The sequence below is a fragment of the Haliotis cracherodii genome, unplaced genomic scaffold (assembly GCF_022045235.1).
Source record: "Haliotis cracherodii isolate W230 unplaced genomic scaffold, xgHalCrac1.p SCAF_16, whole genome shotgun sequence".
NCBI lineage: Eukaryota > Metazoa > Mollusca > Gastropoda > Lepetellida > Haliotidae > Haliotis > Haliotis cracherodii.
In genome coordinates, this window is record NW_027266271.1 from 6,019,921 (window position 1) to 6,043,437 (window position 23,517).

Here is a 23,517-nt window from a genome sequence, read left to right on the forward strand (position 1 = left end):
GTGTCACATAGTTTCTGCACATTATATACACAACAAACACAATGTCATGCCTTGATGATAGAGCTATGATATCGCGTCTAAAGAAGGCTGTAGGATGTAGAGACTTGCAGACAGTGCAGCGACTGGTTAAAGGGGGTGTTGATGTCAACCAGAGATTTTGGGTACCTTTTCTTTTCATTTAAATTGATTTACCGGTCACGCGTTACATGAGTCTGCATCGTGTGTTCTGTTTTCGATATACTGTTACAATGTTGGCAGTGCGTGAATATTCTGTTGGGAGACAACGTTTCCTGGCAACAGTGACAATTGGTCCTGCATATTACCTGGCGCATCTCAGGCCTATATAGTGCTAAATGGCGCTAATTGAGGCTCTCGCTTCACATATCTTCCGAGTCGATTTGATCGTTGTTTGGGTAGGTTACCCACAACTCTAGCTACCATTAGGCCTAGTACTTGTTTCCCCTTTCCGATCATTCCCTGTAACTTTGTGATCATTGAGGTGAGGTATCCCTTTCCTATCAAACACACCTGCACGATCTTTAGGGTTGGGCATAACTTGCCAATCATTTACCCATTAACGCTCCTTAGTTTTTGGAACCGTTTTGGAGCAGGTCAAAAGAGCCCCAAACCATAGTAAAAACGAACACACCAACAAGCCATAACGGCTTTAAAAAAATAGAGACAACAAATGAAGTTATTATATCACATTAATTGTATTATATATATTATACATGTCACAAGGATTAACATTGCATAGATATTTATTATGATATTTATATATACTTGTACAGTCTCCTGGCCACGAAGGTCTCTCCTGCTTGTGACACAAGCCTCCATTTTGTATAAATATTAAGGTGACACTGAGTTTTACTACTCAAAAATGAATTAGTTTGAAATAAAAGCAATGGAAGGTCCCTCCCAAAGACAGGTCAGTCAAAGGCTAAGGCAGAAGATGACTTTTCAGACACTTAAAGCAACAACAACAACAACATTTCCTCATTAAAATAAAAGATTATACATGTTTACAACAGATTGGTACTTCGGTCAGTACAGATATCAAAGTAATTTGATGTGATTGGTTAAACCAACAAATGAACTCTGCTGGAAAAGAGTACATACATATTGTCCATATATCCCTTGTATTATAGTTTTTCAGATGCTTAAGAAACATGTAGTTTTCTTGCTTATCACATGAACAAGCGTAAAACATCTCACTCACCTGTGAAAGACAACTTTATGTTCAAACAAGCCATCATATATTTGCCAAATATTTGCACAGTCAAACCTATTGTTATAGCGCAAAAATTGCCATCCGGAAATGTGTGATGTCCGAAATCGTATCATCCGACAATACAATTGTGTTCATGTTCACAATATCAGCTGATGAGTGATGTGCTGCTCAGTTTCATAGTCCACAGAGCCTTGATGACAAGAATCTTGTCTTCCTCCATTTCACACTCTAAGATGTTATTTAAACATCCACTCACCCTTGTTACGTCAGAATTAGTTTCTCAGCCATACTATGATCTATGTTATCATTACAGTGTTTCCTCCCACGTTTTTCTGTCACAAAATCTTGAACGTGAAGTTAAACCCCCTTTTACCACACACAACCTGGCACAGAAACACCCTAGCAATTATTGAATACCCTCTCATTCATGTATACTCGTGAACTCAATGTCTTACACCCAGAGCCGTTTTACTCATTTCATTCCTTACCACTTGAGATTTTGTAGATTACAGAATGGCATCATGTTCGTTCGAAAATGTTCATTGACATACACTTCACATGATACCATGGCTACACGTAGCCTTCGTAAGTGTCTCTCACCACCTTGCCCCTTTCGGTTCATTTCTGTAACCCTTTAGACATGACTTGGTAAATTTGCACTAAGTTTAACAGTGTGGACTTAGCTCAGTTGGTTCGCTTCTTGGTCGTGACTTCAAGTCTGATATATTCTCACTGAAAGTTACTGGATGCTTGTCTTAGTGATACGTGACCTACGGCAGAGGTCATCCACATAAGAAGTTGTGGGGCTGAATTCTAATGATCTTCCAATAATGGCTGTATATAGTCCAGGATATTCTGACTTTTTCATGATACATCACACTCTTCTAACTTTACAACCGTCTTTGACATAGCAGTGATATTGTAGACCCCATTGCAAAATTGCATTCTCTTTTGAAACTGATAAATCTACATAGATCCGAGCGCAGAATAGATTCAAATTTCCCCAGTACTTCTCATAAGAACCATGTTCAAATGAGTATCCGATAGTTGGCAATGTGTGACCTAGGTAATTGTGTATCCCCATGGAAGGAATAGTTTCTCACACTATCAACAGCTTGTTTGGTTTGATCACACACCATAATTACTGACATGATGAAGTTGTATTGAACATTGCTGTCTGCAGTTAAAACCAACAGGGTCACAGTTGATATGTGAAACAGAGAATGACAAGTACCCCATCTGTTTCAGTATGGTAGTACACTGCTGCTGGAAGCTGTGTCAGTTGGTTGTGTCTCCATTGTCCAAGCTCTCATCAAAGCAAAGGCAGAGGTACAGGCCACAAATGAGGTAAACAAATTCATTGCTCCATTTTGAAGTAATCATCAGTCAGATTACTATTGAGAACTATTGCATTGGAACATTATCAAACAAATTCTTTTGTCATTAGTCCTGAAAGAAATGGTTGATTTCTCTTGTCATATGAATGTCTTCAGCATTTGAGCATTGGCGTACGTTGGCCCCTGTGTGAACTGGGGTTATGTCCTCCTCACTTATAATAAGAGACAAAATTGGATTGGTTTGACAAGGTTGATTGCATGACATGATGCCCAAACAGATCAAGGGATTAATGTTCTGTCAAGTTGATATTGAAGACTATATTATGTTTTTGTTAATAACTTCATCACCCCAGTTCATTGAAGATGGCACAAGGGAGAGAACTGTTTCTGTCATGCAGTGTCTTGTTGTTTACATGTAATAATATTTGCCAGGATGGCCGCACAGCACTTCATATAGCAGCAAGAGCAGGCTTAACAGATATAGTCACTCATCTGTTGAAGGCTGGAGCTAGAATAGATGCTCGCACATTGGTAAGGAATACAGTATATACTCTACTTAAAAGAAGTTAAAGAACAACTGATTTTGTCATATGACTAGTTAATCTGTAATGGTGGGGGCTATTGCAACACACACAGCCCTCTAATTGTGGGTGTTCTGTAATATGTTTTGAGTAGTATATGCTTGTAAATTAATGATTGAATAACAGCAAAAAAATTTACTGATCCGGGCTGAAACTGTTATTAAAGATCTTTGAAATCATAAGTTGTTAAAAAAAGTGATCATTAATGAAGTATCAAAATACAGCGATGTGGCAGTTTTGAAAATAATTCGCTACTGGAGACCCTCCACTGCTTTCTACAAGTATTGAGACATGTATTGCTAGTGACAGTTGTGGCTTCAGGACGGGGAGACCAGCCTCCACCTGGCTGTGTGGCGGGAACATGAAGATGTCGTCAGGCAGCTGCTAGCAGCAGGAGCCAAGGCCAACATACAGAGCAAAGTGAGTCCCAGTGGCCACACGCTGGAGGGATGCGCACTATACACTATATACAATCACAGCATGTTTCCTTCAACCTGGTGTACTACAAGTTATAGCATATTTATCTTATATTTTGTCGCTTTCTCTCTGAAGCGTTGAGGCTAATGAGGCTACTTTCTTTCAAATATGTAAGAAAAAGTAGGATATGTTTAGTTATTCATTTAGTGATTACATACACAATGGAATAATCTGTACAGCAGTTAGTGTGGACGAAATATTAATGAACAAACCATTCAATCAAGTTTGTCAGGATGAACCTGTCATTCCATCATGTTTGTCAGGATAAACAAGTCATTCAATCATGTTTGTCAGGATAAACCAGTCATTCAATCAAGTTGTTCAGGATGAACAAGTCATTTCATCAGGTTTGTCAGGATAAACAAGTCATTCAATCAAGTATGTCAGGATGAACAAGTCATTCAATCAAGTTTGTCAGGATGAACAGTCTTTCCATCGGGTTTGTCAGGATGAACAAGTCATTCAATCAGGTTTGTCAGGATGAACAAGTCATTTCATCATGTTTGTCTGGATAAACAAGTCATTCAATCAGGTTTGTCAGGATAAACCAGTCATTCAATCAAGTTGTTCAGGATGAAGAAGTCATTCCATCAGGTTGTTCAGGGTGAACAAGTCAAGCAATCAGGTTTGTCAGGATGAACAAGTCATTCAATCAGGTTTGTCAGGATGAACAAGTCATTCAATCAGGTTTGTCAGGATGAACAAGTCATTCAATCAAGTTTGTCAGGATGAACAGTCTTTCCATCATGTTTGTCAGGATAAACAAGTCATTCAATCAAGTATGTCAGAATGAACAAGTCATTCAATCAAGTTTGTCAGGATGAACAAGTCATTCCATCATGTTTGTCAGGATAAACAAGTCATTCAATCAAGTTTGTCAGGATGAACAAGTCATTCAATCAAGTTTGTCAGGATGAACAGTCTTTCCATCATGTTTGTCAGGATAAACAAGTCATTCAATCAAGTATGTCAGAATGAACAAGTCATTCAATCAAGTTTGTCAGGATGAACAAGTCATTCCATCATGTTTGTCAGGATAAACAAGTCATTCAATCAAGTTTGTCAGGATAAACCAGTCATTCAATCAAGTTGTCAAGGATGAACAAGTCATTCCACCAGGTTGTTCAGGATGAACAAGTCATTCAATCAAGTTTGTCAGGATGAACAAGTCATTCCATTATGTTTGTCAGGATAAACAAGTCATTCAATCAAGTTTGTCGGGATAAACCAGTCATTCAATCAAGTTGTCAAGGATGAACAAGTCATTCCACAAGGTTGTTCAGGATGAACAAGTCATTCAATCAAGTTGTTCAGGATGAACAAGTCCTTCCATCATGTTTGTCAGGATGAACAAGTCATTCAATCAGGTTGTTCAGGATGAACAAGTCATTCAATCAGGTTTGTCAGGATGAACAGTCTTTCCATCGGGTTTGTCAGGATGAACAAGTCATTCAATCAGGTTTGTCAGGATTAACAAGTCATTCAATCAGGTTTGTCAGCATGAACACATCAGTGCACTCACATTTGTCAGCTTTTTTCTCTTTGTAATGTGTCTCTCAAAAGTATTGACACTTGGATGTGATACTGATGTCAACTAAGGATATGCTCCTCACAAACAATGACACAGCATCCATTAATTTGTGGATAAATCAAAGCTGCAACTTTGCAAAGTGAAATCTTTACTCTCAAAATTTGCCAAAATACTCAAGAGGGTCAGGAACCACAACTTTCTCTGCTCATTAACTGTTATATTTTGTGAGGAGTATATTTTGATTTGGCATCAATTTATTGACATCGGGCAATGAACAAGCTCAGTCAATAATTTGATCAGTGTTACCCGGTACCCCCCTCCCCCCTTTGGAGTTGCTATTCTTGGCACATGTTTCATGATATTTTCCTCTTTCATGTCTACAGGATGGATGGACCCCACTGAGATGGGCTGCAAAACTAAACCACATGGGAATAGCTAAACTACTAGTTGAACATGGTGCTGCCATCAACTATAAAGCCAAGGTTTGTTTCATACCAGAACAGGCTAAGTCAATCATACTGTTTCTCTATGCTGTAATATGCGACAGGCCAAGGCCAGAATATAATACTGTAGTACAGATTGGCCAAGACCTGGTTTGTATACTCTATTATTGTAGTATAATACAGATTAGAACAATGTGTCATGTTCTTCTTATAGATTCATAATGAAAACAATGATGTCTGGTAGGCACTACTTGTATGGTAAACTGTGATTTATTTTGATATTAACACTCATTTTCAGACAGGAGAAACTCCTCTATATGAAGCTCTGCTGCAATGTCACTTTGAGATGGCTAGGTACCTTGTTGTGGAGGGAGCTGATGTCAACCTGGGCTCACAGGTAGGCTGTCTCCTTAGTGGCCCAGGCGTTTGAGGTGCCACTAGTCACCATTTCACCCTGATTATGTTTCTGTGTTTGTCTGTGTTTGTCAGCAACCTGTGTTTTGGCGTTTCACCCAAATTGTATGTATCTAAGACCCAACCTCACTGGAGGCTTTACTCAACATTTATGGTGATAAAACTGAAAAACTGTTCGAAATTTGCATGAAAACGACTCACTCATTCACACAGATACTTAGAAGATAAACATACTGTGCGTTCAATGTAGAGCTAGGATACTTGTAGATTTAACTATGCTGAATTGAATTTGGAACCAAAAGCCCAGTCTTTCAAATGTTAAATTTAACTTGGTTAAACCTACAGGTACCCTAGCTCTACATTGAAAACACAGTATGTTTATCTCCATTCTACTATGATTAAATAAAACGCAAACTCTTTGGTGTCAGCAAATATACTGAGTGAAGCGGCATGGGTTGAGTCCAGTGTTTTGACTGGGTTGTCAATCAGAATTATGGAGTCACCAACAACAGCCTGTAACCAAAATATAGCTGAAGCCGTTTGTTTACATCATACTACTTCACTGGAACTTATGACAGGCACTGAAAGCATGTAGCAAGCCTTGCAAACTTTTCATTCTACAGTGTACGTCAATAATTATGACGTCATATCGCTCATTCTACACAAGACCGCCTTCGTGGTCTAGTGGTAGTGCGTTCACCCAGAGAGCGGAAGGTCCGGGTTTTGATACCCAGCCACGTCATACCTAAAGACGTTAAAAAAAGGTTCTTGTTGTTACCCTGTCTGGCGCTCGGCATTAAAGGGCTAAAACAAGGACTGGTCGGCTCAGAGTCAGTATACTACAGCATGGTATCTCAGTGAGCTAGCACAAAAAATTAGCATCAGTCCAGTCAGTGGTGATGTGGTGATGTGGCCATCAAATCAGCTGTTTCAGTGAGAGGGGGTTTATTGTATGTTGATAATCTCTGATTGATCAGTCAAAATCGAGTATTTTCCAAATTTATGGTAGAATTTTTGTTAGATTGTCCTTGTGGAGGATTGGAAGACAACCTCACCAGAATACTTCTTTAAGTGGCTTTTAGAAGTTGGTATGATATGGAGATATCTGATAGTTCTATGGATATACAACTCCTTAATTACAATGAATATGACGTTTCGGTGTGATACTAACACCATATCCTCCCAGGATATTAATGTGTTTTGTTTTAACACATCTTTGAACAGTGTTTCAATTATATCACATCCTGACAGACTGTTGTGGGAGGAATATTTCTGGCTTGCCTAAGAGATGCAACTCTTCACAACAAATGGCAGTGCTTTAGATGATTGTGTGACCTGTACCAAGGAAAATGATCTCTAGTAGTCTGTTATAATTTACTAGTTTAGCAATGGGAAAATGTGGAATTATGGTGATTTAAGAAGGTCAGTTGGTATACTGTAAATCTTGAAATGAACACAAGCTTGAATTAATGCGAAAAATGTGATTGGTCTTTGCTCCCATTAATTAAACTTCGTATTTATGTCTCCAAAATGTCTATCAACAATAAGACGGCCTCACTGCACACTTTGGAAAGCGGAAATACCAACTTGAATAAATACACAAACACGGTTTATTGAGCAGCAGTTCTAACAAGTATATAACAATGTCATTGAAAGAATAGAAATTACACAACAGGCATCCGGTGAGTTATCACTGCTGGTTTCAAGAGTTATACCCACTCGACCCACTTGTGTCAAACGAGGCATCATTGGGTACACTAGCAGTCCAGACAGACGCCCTCGGTGCAACACTGCGTCAAAGACCAACACGACCCAACACACACCGATGGCTTCATCACACTTATTCTCAGATCACAGCCTTTGTCTTGTCATCTGCCTTTAAGTTTTTTGACACATTCTCCGCATACCAATTAGTAAACTGTTGTTGGTTCAATTATTTTATTGCCTTTGAACTTCCTTAATTCCAGTCAACAGAGTAAACATATAAACTGTGTCTTATTAGGAAAAGACTGTTTGTTTTTACGGAAGTGCTCTACTCATCGCTTATAAGCGGTGCTATTTTCTGTTTGATTGAATTATGGTAGAGTTGGATTAAGGTAAGGATATGTATCATTCAACCGGGGAGGGGGCCGCATTAATTTGGACACACATTAAATTCAAGATTTATGTATTTATGCACTTATGATCTGTGATCTGCATATATAAGGAAGATAATAGGCCTAGGTGAGTCCATGTTTCATACATCTTTTAATCAATTATTGACCATTTGTGTTTTCAGAAATCCAGTTTTCCACAATTGATTGCAAAGTGCAAACACTTTCAGAATCATGGCAAGAAGTATTTGGGCATGTTGACAGTAGCTGGGTATAACATCCACAAGGACAGACTGCTGAGTGCTGGGGGTGGCATGCCTAAGTTGGCCAGTGAACTAGACCAAGAGACATTCCAGCAGTGGCTGCAGTCTAGTCGGGAGACTGTGCCAAGTCTCATGTGCTTGTGTCGGACACGTGTTCGCCGCAGAATTGGATACTGTGTTCAAGGCAGGAGTATTCGCTCATCTATAAAGAAAACACAACTGCCACATATTTTGGTTGATTTCCTTCTTTTTGAGAATGACATCAATGAAATTGAAGATAGTGGTGGATGATAGCAATTTTTGGGAATTTTATTAATTTTTTTAATAATTGTATATCAGTATGTTGAATGTGCAATAAACAATTCCTGGACTTCTAGCAGAATGATTTCTCATTTTTGTCAACTGAAAAAGCATATTTTGTCACCAGCCATTTTTGTCCCCCATCTATGTTTTTCAGTTTTGTTATTCACAGCCTTTTACTTTTTGGCCATAACCCTAACAAAAACCAAGTCTGAAAATAACTTCTGTTTGTAGCATAACTTATAACTGGAATTGAACACAGGATCTTTCACCGCTCAATGACTTCTCAGTTGTAATGAGGCAGTATTTGTGTCATGTGAGACACGGCTGGGACATTTGGGACATTCTGCTATTGTGCGCTGCCTATGACTAGGTTAAAGCTTCCAGTACACCTGAAGAGCCATTAAGTGGCAGGGATATTGTGAGCATAAAGGAGTTTTGACAAGCACAAATATCTGGACTCGAACAGTTCGAACAGTTAAACAACCCACCCTACAGCCCAGACTATTTCCTGTTTCGGCAAATGAAATCTGCCCTACGTGGTAGATGCTTCGGGGATGACGAGGACATAAAGGCTGCCACAGAGGCGTGGTTAGAGGTGGTTAGAGGGCCAATCTGCGGATTTCTATAAAAGTGTTTTTAAAAGCTTCAAGGACAAATGGAATAAGTGAATTGAGGTGAATGGAGATTTTTTTTAAAAATAAAAGTGCAAAAGATATTCTGCGACTTGGTCTTATATTGAATTTGCAAAACTTATTGAACGCCCCTCATATGTCTGTAAAACTTAACCAAAACACATCCTATAGTTTACATGTACCTAACGCAGTAGTGTCATTCCTGACATTGACACTTTCAAGGATGGTCGATTAATCTCTGTGGACCATTGTTTCTGTCAATCATTGATTCTGCTTATCATTACTTAATTTCATTGGTTGTTTGTGTATGATGTAGCGATGCGGCATCTGAAACATGCAGAGCATTTACTGGCTATTGACATGCTGGAATCAGGTAGAGGTCAGCATGCAGTGGCCAATACGTTCAATGTTTCACAGTCTTTGACTAGCATACTATGGTACAGGTATGAACAAACCCAAAATGTTGACGATTGACACTGTCTAGGGCTTCCCAGGTCAACGACAAGAGTGACAGGATTGATCCGAAACCAGGCTCTATGAAACCGAGCTCAAACGGCAAGTCAGATTGGTGGAAGCTTTCACCAGGCTATTGGAGAAGGAATTAACACGTCAGACGATGACGAATCTCCTTGCTCAACGACCACTGTTGTACTGTGTTGTTCCGCCCCTTACAATTGTCATTGCTAACGTTGAATGTGGGGCATCGTCGCTGGTCACCAGTCATGTTTTCAGATGAGTCCTCATTCACTGTGCACTTCCTTAATTAACGACTTCAAGGACTTCAAATTTAACGTGACGCCAGTGTCAACCTGAGACCTCATGACAGAGTTTGCGGTGGATTGGTTATGGTGTGGGGTGGCATCACTATGACTGAGCAAACACCACTCCAAATTGTACAAGGAAGGGTCCGTATTATCGGGACACGACTAGTGGGTCGACATTTTGTGTTTCAGGAAAACAACGCCCGTGCTCACCATGCACGAATCGTCATGCTCTCACCTACAGCAGCACAACATCATAGAATACAGTGGCCAGAAATGAGCCAAAACCTTTCCCACATTGAACACGTCTGGGACATGAAAGTGAGTTGTTTGCGTCAACATCAAAGACCTCCGACCACGTTAGCTGAAATTAACCAGACGATGCAAGTGTAGTGGGACAGATTCCCTCAAATCGCCTCAGAAAAGACTCAAGCGCAGTATTCCTAGTCGAGTGAATGAATGGTTGTCAAATTGTGGCGGTATTTTGCACTGCTGATAAACAACCAGTCATGTTTGAAATTTTCCCATCTTACCCTTATCGTCCTTCAAGATGGCAGTCATAACATCTACTGGACTTCAAAAGTTAATAAATGAACTTGAGTATTATTGTAACAAATGGAAATTGAAGGTCAATATCGATAAGACAAAGGTTGTAGTTTTCAAAAATGGAGGGAAATTATCAAAACGAGAAAAATGGCTATACAAAGGTGAAAAACTTGAGGTTGTAAGAAGTTACAAATATTTGGGGGTACATTTTACAAATCGACTTACTTGGTCACTGCATTGCAACAAAGCCGCACTACAAGCCAAAAAGATTTTAATTGGCATTTTACAAAACCTAAAACCCCTTGGAAATATTAGCTTTGAAACATTCTCTAAGATTTTCGACACTAAGATCAGTCCTATTTTACTCTATGGTGCTGAGGTCTGGGGCCTAGAGAACTATGATACAATAGAGAAGGTACATCTATTTGCGTATAAAAGATTTTTAGGAGTAAATTCCAACACTCCAAATGTTACAGTTTACGGGGAATGTGGGAGATACCCAATGTATATATTCAGTTACATAAAAGTAATAAAATATTGGATAAAATTGCTTAAAATGCCAAATACCAGATTCCCAAAGAAATGCTATAACATGATGATTCTTTACGATAGCAGAGGTAAAAATAACTGGGCCTCGGGTGTCAAAAAGATACTCCAATCTTGCGGGTATGAGTACATTTGGAGAGAGCAACATGTAACAGTACCAGATCGTTTCATATATAATTTAAGACAAAGGCTAAAAGACATGTATTTTCAAAAGTGGTACTCTTCACTAAACTTACATAATAAGTTAAAGCATTACACCTGTTTTAAATCATTCATTCTGACCGAAAAATATCTTTTGGATATAAATGTTAAGAAATTCCGAACAGCACTATCCCGTTTCAGATGTGGTTCTCATGACCTTCTAATAGAAAAAGGTAGACATTTAGCGATACCAAGGGAAAACAGATTGTGTAAATATTGTACTTGCAAAGAGATAGAAGATGAATACCATTTTTTGCTAGTCTGTCCATTGTATGCAACTATCAGAAAAGAATACATACATAACTATTTTTATCTGAATCCTAGAATAGACAAATTTTATATCCTCATGTCATCCCAAAATGAAACAGTCACAAAATATCTTTCAATGTATATATATCATGCAATGAACATCAGATCCTCTGCATTATAGATGTGATATTTTGTTACGATATATGTAATTCCTATTGCACCCATTGCTACTGTATGTATATATGTACTATAGGCCTATGGCCTTTTCAGTACTTGAAATAAAGATTGATTGATTGAACATCTACTGTCATACTTCACTACCGGTTTTTATGTGTTCTCAATTCCTTTGTTATCACCATACATCTATTACAAGAAACTAAAATCTCTTACAATTTTGGAAATGTAAGTTATTTCCGAGTATCGCCAATTTTTTAAAGAGAATGTAATAGCTGAGGAAGAACACGCATTGGAAGACACATTTGTCATGAATAATATGATTTAAAAAATCAGGATTTCCGGGAAGAAGTATACTTCTTGTCCCAGATTATCTTTAGTAATGCATTCTTCATGATATACATTTATAATTCATATACTTTTGCCATTTGTGACCCATTCCAGAACAAGCCAAATCTTTCTTGTATGTTTCGGAAAATGCGAATGGTGACGAATTATACTTTTGCCTCTCAGAACCAAGGACGTGTTTTTTTGTCCAGTTATTATTTCGTAACCAAATTAATTGCGCCTAATTAAAATTTTAGAAGAGATAACAGCAATATGAAGACATAAGCAATTTGTTGTGGATTAGGTTTTTGAAAAGCCAGGATATATGGGCACCGCTTTCGTACAACTGCCTGACATTGTGTCTCCTTTCCCATCATCAAACGTTCAAGTCTCATTTCAAATGGATCTACAACACACCCACGTGTATGCAACGATATTCACCCTCAGTGTGTTTTGGGTTGACTGAATGTTGGAATGGACGGCACTCAACTTGGACACTCAACGTGGACCGCTGGTGGAACAGCTGTTGAGCCAACACCACCAGGGAGACTATGTAAGACTTCTCTTCGCGGTATATGGTGGTACCATCGTGCTGATTAAGCTCATGGTTTTCTGGTAGTAATTAGGACACACTTTAACATCGTACCTCCTGACAGCTGTGCACAGTACCGATCCCATAGAAGCGGTTGTAAAATGTACGGACGATTGTGTGATGCAGCTGTTTCCGAGAGACAGCTGTGACTTTTAGAAAATAAAGTCGTAAATAGGCTCCAGACTAAAACTGATAGATTTATAAATGGCAAACATGGCCGCGTAAACGTATTTTCGGATGAAATATGCACATTACAGAAATGAGCTTTATGTGAAAAAACCCATTCATGTTTGATGATTGATGATAATAGAAATTGATACGAAAGTTAGTTTGTTTGTTCGTTTAACGCCACATTCGGCAATATTCCAGGTATATGACGGCGGTCTGTAATTAATCAAGTCTGGACCAGACAATCCAGTGATTTACCTAGGAGCAGGTAGAAAACGGACCCAGAAAAAAGTCAAAACGGCCACAATGAAGTCATAACGGCTACCACAAAAGTCAAAAAGTCACAATGAAGTCATAACGGCTACCACAATAGTCAAAACTGCCACAGGTAAAAATATAGACAAAATTAATTATCGTTTAAACAAAAACATGACATTGTATAACTTCATTTTTAAAGGTAATAAGTCATTATGTCAGGAAATGTATACCTTCTAACATTTAAATTTAAACATTAGAATTAACTGTTGAAGTAAAAAATATGGGTATATGTAATTATGAGCTGGAGAAGATTGACTGTAAATGTAACAATCGGTATTGCTACCCGTCTTTGAGAATTGTCATCCCCTGATCTGTTCTTCAGAAAGAACATTGGCACTATCAAGAAAAGTATGATGATTATTCAGATACTCTGTCGAGGCATGTCTCAGGATTATTCAGTGGATTCATGTTTTGGTAGCTGAGGGGTATTGTTTATCCAGAATTTGTTGTGCTTGTTTGATCATACTTAGGATTAATTCAAGGATCATCAAAGTTTATTCAAGTTTTCACAATAGACTGGTACAGAGATCACATTTGTTGATATTGGTTAAAACTGTCACGGTATTGGACATCTGAATTAACTTGCTCAAGTTATATCTGCCATTGTAACTGTTGTTTGTATTTCCTTTCATATAATCTGAACCCTTATTTGTTGTTCGCCCCTTAGTCAAGTTTACTTGTCCTTGATCTCTTCTTGCCAGTCTCATAGGTGTGGTAATGTCCATGGATGATTCATATTTTGTTCCCATTTCTACAACCTCCTTGATACTTACAATGTTTCCATCTTTATCCCTGTGACCATTAGTGTCAAGCTTTGTCTGTAGTGTTTCATCTGTCAGTCCAGCTATGAAACGATCCTGAGTCGCCTGGTCTTCGAATTCACCATAGTCACAGTAAGCAGCCCGTTCTCACCCACTCAACTCCCAGGAGCTTACGCTTTCTCCTTGACTTTGATACATTCTCGTGTCTTGTATTCCCGACTACTACACTGACAATGCTACAATGCAGGGTACTTCAGGACAGCTTAATAACTTTCACAGGTTGCTGTTGTTTATCCTCTTACACATTCAATGAGTGTGTATTTAACTTTTTCATCCTCACAAGCAGCGTGGCTCTAAGCGTGACCATGCACAGCGATACATTTTCCCATTGAGCTTTTGCTGTCTGCAATACCCCATCAAACTTACACCCTTCCTTGAGTTCACACCATCCATACACCGAACAATGGTCTAAATAGTCTGTGAAAAACACTCCCAGTGCCTCTCGATGGTCAGTCCTCTCTGGCACGCCGGGTAGAGGGACAACTGCCTGCCGCCATTTTGGTTTCAATAACAAGGTCACTTACCTCGTCGGTAACCATTTCTTGAATCACACATGTATGAAGAAGTTATTTCATTAGAATGTGGGAATAAAGAAAATATAATCACTTGCAGCAAACAGGTTTTATGCAACAAAGGGTCAGATGTTGTCAATGATCTGCGTTCATGTTCAGATGAAGAAACTGTCATTTGTACATGTCTAATGCTGCCAGACAGGGTCATGATAGGGGTTTGATCCGGACAGTTGATACTGATGTCATTGTCCTGAACATTGCATTGTTTGACAGAATAGATGTGTCTCACCTCTGGATAGCTTTTTGAACAGGCATACAATCCAGATACTTGGCTGTTCATGTCCTAGCCGGATTCCATGGACCAAAGAAAGCCTGTTCACTTCGAGCTTTCCTTGTAATTAATGGCTGTGACCCTCCTTTATGGAGGGAAAAGCAAAAAGACAGAGTTGGAAATATGGAATGTGTATAATGAAGCAACAGAGGCTTTCAATGTCATTCATGATGTACCAACCGAACAGGATATGAAGAACACGATGCCAGTCATTCAACGTTTTGTGGTCTTAATGTACGATTTGGCCAGTATCTGTACAAGAGTTGATGGGGCACGAACAGACCTTTTCACTAAGAAAGGTAGATCAACTGATCTGGAGGCCGAAACAGACCTTCCCACACCAACTGAGAGAGGATGGGTAATATCAGTAGCACATGGCTGTGACCCTTTGTGGACTACACCACCACAAGCTTCTAAGTCCTGCCAAGAGCTTCTGAGATGTAGTTATAAGTATGAGAGAGGGTGAAGAGCAAGGCGTGGCTGTGTTGTGCTACATGGGATTGGTACACCACTGTGTTTGTGGGTCATGTATTGTTCACGTTAGATATACCATGGCGGCCTTATTGGATTGCTTTGAGTGGCCCCATATCTGAAAATATTTGGAATGTCATTACCTACAACTGTGCCAAATTTCATGCTTTTATCGCAAAGTGCACAATTGACCCCATATCTGTCACGGAACGGCTACACCACTTGAAGAGTGTTTTGTGCAAGTGGGCCCCAGTGTGAAAACTCCCCGTGAAATGTCTTGTGGTTGTGCAGACAGGGCGACCGTGACTTGTATTGTGGGGAATCCAGCCAATCAACCACCTGAACCCTAGAGCACAAACCAAATATGGATTGGAGAGAGTAAATATTTTATATGACAAATCTGTAAACACTAAATTGCCAAACTAAATTACCCAATGTTTCACACTTGAAATACTTTACCTCGCCACAAATTGCATCTGGTTTTAGTTTCGTTTATATTAATGTACATATGGATCAGCGTCTCTATCATTTACCTAAAGTGGGTATTATTATTTTAGTGTCTGATTTGAAAGCATTTGTTGTGCATGATATTGTTGCACGATTGCTAAAAGTATCCCAAATAATACTCGCATTGCCATGTCTTGTTGATAAGAACTGTAAAATGTTGACCAAGCTATTATCACCGTTCGTCTAACTGAAAAGTTGTTAACAGATTTATTAAATCAGTCTTGTACATCTGGAGGTGCGAATTGTCGTCTGTATACCCCGATGCAGTTTCTGCTAGTGCGGGATATCGCATGACACATGCGCTTGTAACTACTCTGTATATATGTGACTGACCAAAGGCCCGTTTATATGTACTAAATAGGGGGTAAGCATGGGATGAAAATTATGTAATTATATGAGTAAATATTTGGGTGTGTTAGTGGATGGGTGCGAGATTTGAATTTTTCAGAAAGTCGATTTGAGTATCATTCAATTGAAATAAATTGGTTTATCCAATGCACCAACATTTCAAATAAACACTATGACCACCCAAAACACATACCAATATCTCACATTATCACTGTGACCACCTCAGACACACACTCACCAATATCTCACATTATCACTGTGACCACCTCAGACACACACACCAATATGTCACATTATCACTGTGACCACCTCAGACACACACATACCAATATCTCACATTATCACTGTGACCACCTCAGACACACATACCAACATTTCAAATAAACACTATGACCACCTCAGACACACACACACCAACATCTCACATTATCACTATGACCACCTCAGACACACACACACCAATATCTCACATTATCACTGTGACCACCTCAGACACACACATACCAATATCTCACATTATCACTGTGACCACCTCAGACACACATACCAACATTTCAAATAAACACTATGACCACCTCAGACACACACACACCACTATCTCACATTATCACTGTGACCACCTCAGACACACATACCAACATTTCAAATAAACACTATGACCACCTCAGACACACACACACCAATATCTCACATTATCACTGTGACCACCTCAGACACACATACCAACATTTCAAATAAACACTATGACCACCTCAGGCACCCACACATCAATATCTCACATTATCACTGTGACCACCTCAGACACACATACCAATATCTCACATTATCACTATGACCACCTCATACACACACATACCAATATCTCACATTATCACTGTGACCACCTCAGACACACACATACCAATATCTCACATTATCACTGTGACCACCTCAGACACACACACACCAATATCTCACATTGTCACTGTGACCACCTCAGACACACACATACCAACATCTCACATTATCACTGTGACCACCTCAGACACACATACCAACATTTCAAATAAACACTATGACCACCTCAGACACACACACACCAATATCTCACATTATCACTATGACCATCTCACACACACACACACACACACACACACACACACACACACACACGCACCAATAAGTTGCGTTCAGAAGCAGTTTACGACACTGCCGACCAATAAGTTGCGTTCAGAAACAGTTCACGACACTGCCGACAAATAACTTGCGTTCAGAAGCAGTTCACGACACTGCCGATCAATAAGTTGCGTTCAGAAGCAGTTCACGACACGGCCGACCAATAAGTTGGGTACTGAAACAGTTCACGACACTGCCGATCAATAAGTTGGGTACAGAAACAGTTCACGACACTGCCGATCAATAAGTTGGGTACAGAAACAGTTCACGACACTGCCGATCAATAAGTTGGGTACAGAAACAGTTCACGACACTGCCGACTAATAACTTGCGTTCAGAAGCAGTTCACGACACTGCCGACCACTAAGTTGCGTTCAGAAACAGTTCACGACACTGCCGACTAATAACTTGCGTTCAGAAGCAGTTTACGACACTGCCGACCACTAAGTTGCGTTCAGAAACAGTTCACGACACTGCCGACTAATAACTTGCGTTCAGAAGCAGTTCACGACACTGCCGATCAATAAGTTGCGTTCAGAAGCAGTTCACGACACGGCCGACCAATAACTTGGGTACTGAAACAGTTCACGACACTGCCGATCAATAAGTTGGGTACAGAAACAGTTCACGACACTGCCGATCAATAAGTTGCGTTCAGAAGCAGTTCACGACACGGCCGACCAATAAGTTGGGTACTGAAACAGTTCACGACACTGCCGATCAATAAGTTGCGTTCAGAAGCAGTTCACGACACTGCCGACCAATAGGTTGGGCACAGAAACAGTTCACGACACTGCCGATCAATAAGTTGGGCACAGAAACAGTTCACGACACTGCCGACCAATAAGTTACGTTCAGAAACAGTTCAGGATACTGTCGACTAATAGGTTGGACACAGAAACAGTTCACGACACTGCCGACCAATAAGTTGGGTACAGAAACAGTTCACGACACTGTCGATCAATAAGTTGGGTACAGAAACAGTTCACGACACTGCCGATCAATAAGTTGGGTACAGAAACAGTTCACGACACTGCCGATCAATAAGTTGGGTACTGGAACAGTTCACGACACTGCCGACTAATAAGTTGGGTACAGAAACAGTTAACGACACTGCCGACCAATAAGTTGGGTACAGAAACAGTTCACGACACTGCCGATCAATACGTTGGGCACAGAAACAGTTCACGACACTGCCGATCAATAAGTTGGGCACAGAAACAGTTCACGACACTGCCGACCAATAAGTTACGTTCAGAAACAGTTCAGGATACTGTCGACTAATAGGTTGGACACAGAAACAGTTCACGACACTGCCGACCAATAAGTTGGGTACAGAAACAGTTCACGACACTGTCGATCAATAAGTTGGGTACAGAAACAGTTCACGACACTGCCGATCAATAAGTTGGGTACAGAAACAGTTCACGACACTGCCGATCAATAAGTTGGGTACAGAAACAGTTCACGACACTGTCGATCAATAAGTTGGGTACAGAAACAGTTCACGACACTGTCGACCAATAAGTCGGGTACTGAAACAGTTTACGACACTGCCGACCAATAGGTTGGGCACAGAAACAGTTCACGACACTGCCGATCAATAAGTTGGGTACTGGAACAGTTCACGACACTGCCAACTATACGCTATACAACAATATAACTAATATTGATTACCTGAGACTGAAATATAGACTGCCTATACTAACAATAAATGTTAACGTTATATGCCAACACTCGATTGATGCCGTACATGTTCGGTGTCTACAATTATCAATTGTAAAGGCACTTCTCAAATCAGTTAGCCTTTCTGAAAACAGTATTTCAAGCAAACCAATGCATAACAGCAATAAATGTTTGTTGTGCTTGCTTGTGTAATAAGTGCAAGTAATTTCTTGTGTCGTAGTTGTTAAGGAAACTGCAGTGCTGAGAAACGAGTATACGTAGCTGAAACCCTAATGATATGCCAGTTAGCATTATATAGCTGCACTTAAACGGCATCCCGGGTCCTCCCTTCACGCTCCGTCTATATAAGCAACACAGGGAGAGACTGATAGAGGTGCCGGGACTGCAGCCTTGCCTGAATGTGGGTCAGTCACAACCAGCAGTCACGGAGTTGTCATTTGAACTTGCCTGTGTGACAATAGTCAAGACATTTACTTGAACAATGTCATGGAGAATTATTTTGTTATCGTTGACCTCCGTACTCGGCCTTGTCGCATCTCAGCCACGTTACTTCTTCAACAGTGAGTATTGGCTATTTCCATAACAGGGGCTTTTAAAGCCTGCCCAGGTAATGGCATTCTGTCAGCAGTCTTATCTCAGTATCCTTCGGTGTAAGCGATGACAGTTTTATGAAGAGAGGTCGCTTGTCAGGCTTCCGTCTGACGTGGAGCACACCGGTCTGCTGTGAGTTCTCTATCTCTTGTTACTTGTCACATATATCTAGTACACAATATGCTTCATCATTCTTTATTAAACTTTATTAAATCATAAATTAAGCTATGTATTACAAATTGATGTTCGTGAATTGCAACCATTATGATGTGATGTTTTGTTAATTGGTATTCAACGTTGTCATCAAATAATGAGAATACTATCACCTTAGAATTATGTTACCCTTGAAGTATAGAGCATATAAGAACTTTTCTTCATTTCGGATTTATTGATGTAAAGACATAAGATTCATGGAATCAATTATCCCCAGGGGTTAGAAATGTCCTAATGTTGATCTGAAGTAAAACATATTGTCACAAATAATACTTTCCTGGATGGTCATTGTTGATGGTATATATGGAAAGAAATATTTACATTGTTGTGCTTTTGCTACAACAATCAACAAGACTTTAGGAAACATTTGATAAACTACTCATGAATAGCCATTCTGACTGATATTCAGGTCAGCTTTGACAAATGTCTCGCCTCGAGGAGCTGCAAGACTATAAGAAATAATCACTCACTCACCATGACAAATGTCCTACTGTCTTGTGACATAATATTTAAAGATATTACCTATCGCAGGAGAAATGTGTTTTATGAATTCAATAAGCGAAGTCATCCCATTGTTCCTGATTCGCGACCAGCACACTGGTCACTTTCACGAATTAGATAATGTTAAGTTTCAAAGAAATCCATCTGTATGTAATAGTATGTTTTATGACGTATATCATGCCCCTGTTCAGGTGGTGTCAATCAGCAGATTTATAGTGACTATCGTGTTGTACACATAGATATACTTCATGGAACTACATACTTGGACACAAATATCCTCAGGCGCATAACACTGAATGCACGTAATGTTGTTAACATGGCCCGTGTCCGTGACAGGCATTACATACACAGTACACCAAACACACATTCGGGAATTAGAGCCTATTTTTGTCGGATTTAGAATGACACAACGGAGCCTGTGTTTGTTTGATGTAGACTGACGTTGCAAGGCCAATCCCAGGGCCTATGTTTGATCAAGACGACGTTGCAAGGCCCACGACAGAGCCTATGTTTGATCTAGACGACGTTGCAAGGCCCACAACAGAGCCTATGTTTGATCTAGACGACGGTGCAAGGCCCACAACAGAGCCTATGTCTTTTCATCTAGACTGAAGTTGAAAACCTCATAACGGAGCTCATGTTTGATCTTGACTCACGTTGCAAGCCCGACAACGGGTCTTTATTTGATCTAGACTAACGTTTCTGTCAATCTGCCAGTTTGGGGAACGACCGAAGTATCCATTGAAGGTAGACATTTACAAAATATTAGATATAGTATGAACAGTATTAATGATAAACACAGGAAACTGAAGAAACGGTGACTATTGAGACGCATCTATGCAAGCTCTGGTGTGGAGACACGTCAAGCTACTGCAACATGCATAGTATGCGTAGGGTGTCGAGGACGTTGTCGTAACGATTTGATAATGTTGTCGGCCTGTGTCGTCACCATACCCATCACATATCATCAGATAACATCTATCCATAGGTGGCATTGCCGTCTCCAGTTACCGTCCTCCGTACGCATTATTTCACTTTGTTATTGTATGTGTTGTCACCAACAGCCCGGTGTACATAGACTCCTCATATGTACTGTGTTATAGATGAATGCGGTTAATGTTCTAATCATAGGAACATCGTTGCATGAAGCTATGAGCATGACTAACTCGGCGACGGAAAGTTGGACAAAATTAACCGATGACAGTCAACAATTAGCCACATAGCAAACTGTTGTTATCATCAGATAATATTCAAGCATCATCCACACAGTAAACTATTGTCATCATCAGATAATAATTAAATTTTCGTTGTGTTCATGAAAATTCCTGTATTCTGATTAGCTGAATTGGTCACGTGTTATTGCATTCATTTCCCAATGAATGTAAAAAATTAAGCCACGCCCACCGCTGCGCACTACTTTTATTACTGCGGAATGTCGGGGAATCCCAATATTACAGTCGAGGGAATTCCCTTTCTGCTCACGTGTATCGTCATGCACAGGACATTTAGCGACTTTCATGCATATTCATTGTCCAAACTACCCTTTGAAACCGAAGGCCGAGAATGAATGAAACAGCAAACGTGCAGGCTCGCTCGCCAGTTATTTTCCCGCTCGCCTCGGTTCAACTTTCATGTCTTCGCGTTTCATTTCTAACTAGCATTTCTCCAACTGTTTTACCGTAATCAGAGAAGTAATGTTTGAATCACGCAGTAAATGACCATGTTATTGGAAACAGCCGCCTTCTCTCGGACATATTTCTTCCGGTTCGTTACAGTCTGACTGTTGCTAGTCTTTTCGCCTCTTGCCTTAATTGACAGGTCAAATGAACATTGTTTTAATCCCACTCTCCGTTGATTGGCTACTGACTGTGTAGGCGTGTCAAGTTATGTGCATAAATTAAACGATCACCTGATTCATGTCACGCCACTGTATGTATTCCTACACCTGGAATGTTCATCAATGCCGTCATTTTTGTCTGTTTTGATATATGCAACTGTTTTGGGTTAAACTATTGTAGATAAAACATGTTTTACGTTGTCAAATTTAATCATAAGCATTGACTGTGTATTTTTTTCGGTTCATTGAGGTATGAATCGAAAAACCGATGTGCAAACTGTATGAATCCGCGTAGCGGATTCTTACAAAAGTTTGCACATCGGTCACATCGGTTTGCACATCGGTCATGCTTATAATTAAATTTGACAACGTAAAACATGTTTTATCTACAATAGTTTAACCCAAAACAGTTGCATATACAGATAACTTTTGTAAGAATCCGCTACGCGGATTCATACAGTTTGCACATCGGTTTTTCGATTCATACCTCAAGGAAACGAAAAGAAAAACACAGTCAATCCTTAAATATTCAACCCCATCGATATTATCATATGCCGGTGTCATCAGATACCATCTCACCATTGGCAATGTCATCCTGTGTCGTTAACAGCAGCATCATATGAAAAATGGTATGATATTGCGTGATTTTAGTTTGCGCAATAGTCTGGAAAAAACTATGTTTGCCTTAAATTCAGTTTGTGAACGGATCCCTTGTTTAATATCTGTATTTACGCTGCCGAAGCGAGGTGTGGGTGAGCTATGTGAGTTATGTGCTGTGTTGGCGATAATGTGTCACTGACCGACATGAAAGGTGCTGCACGTGGTCTGTGTCACCTGCTGAGGTGGCCGTGTATCGGACTGCTGGAGGACCATTGTCGACACCAACAAACAGTTCCACGTGTTGGTCGTCGTCGTTAAACACCACGGAATATCAACACCAGATTAAACCTCATCGCACTCAACTCCTTCCAAGGTAATTTGCAAGGCTTGCAATTCTCAACTGCATTTGTTTAATGTGTTTCTTTCCAAATGCACTATACTGCAGAAATGTATACTTGCTGCTGATGATTAGGTTTAAAACTGCGTCGTTGTTGTCAAGTTCGTCTATATTAGTACGTAGTACATGGAAACAATTTGTAACATTATGAAGGACAAAGGTACAATTAGTTAAATTCTTACAGTTATAACGTTGTATATTTAATTTAAAAAAGCAAAAGTAAATGATGACATGTATCGGTGTGTCACATCATTTGTGTGCAAACCTTCGCACTAAAATGTCAATCTGACAGTGCTAGTTTCTGATTAACATTAAATCAGGGCATTATGTTTAATGATGGCTGTTTTATTGACGACCCTG

The 23,517-nt window shown here is 39.8% G+C and overlaps 2 protein-coding genes across 3 annotated transcripts in view; both read left to right on the top strand.

Annotated features, from left to right (window-relative positions):
- The first annotated feature begins 36 nt into the window (after window positions 1-36).
- On the top strand, window positions 37-9,351 carry LOC139463352 (ankyrin repeat domain-containing protein 29-like). 2 transcript variants are annotated; one of them, XM_071244604.1, is made up of 7 exons: window positions 37-161; window positions 2,480-2,578; window positions 3,001-3,099; window positions 3,471-3,569; window positions 5,541-5,639; window positions 5,899-5,997; window positions 8,293-9,351. In XM_071244604.1, the coding sequence occupies exons 1-7, from the start codon at window positions 42-44 to the stop codon at window positions 8,659-8,661; spliced, it is 984 nt and encodes a 327-aa protein (XP_071100705.1). In that variant the 5' UTR covers window positions 37-41; the 3' UTR covers window positions 8,662-9,351. The 2 variants fall into 2 exon arrangements, with proteins under 2 accessions (XP_071100705.1, XP_071100706.1); XM_071244605.1 differs by lacking the exon at window positions 3,471-3,569.
- A 10,033-nt stretch (window positions 9,352-19,384) lies between these two features.
- LOC139463754 (uncharacterized) overlaps window positions 19,385-23,517 on the top strand; it is a 28,026-nt gene continuing 23,893 nt past the window's right edge. The window contains exon 1 of the mRNA XM_071245027.1: window positions 19,385-19,578. Coding sequence (XP_071101128.1) covers window positions 19,500-19,578 — 79 coding nt within the window. The 5' untranslated portion in view covers window positions 19,385-19,499. The remainder of the gene's footprint in view (window positions 19,579-23,517) is intronic.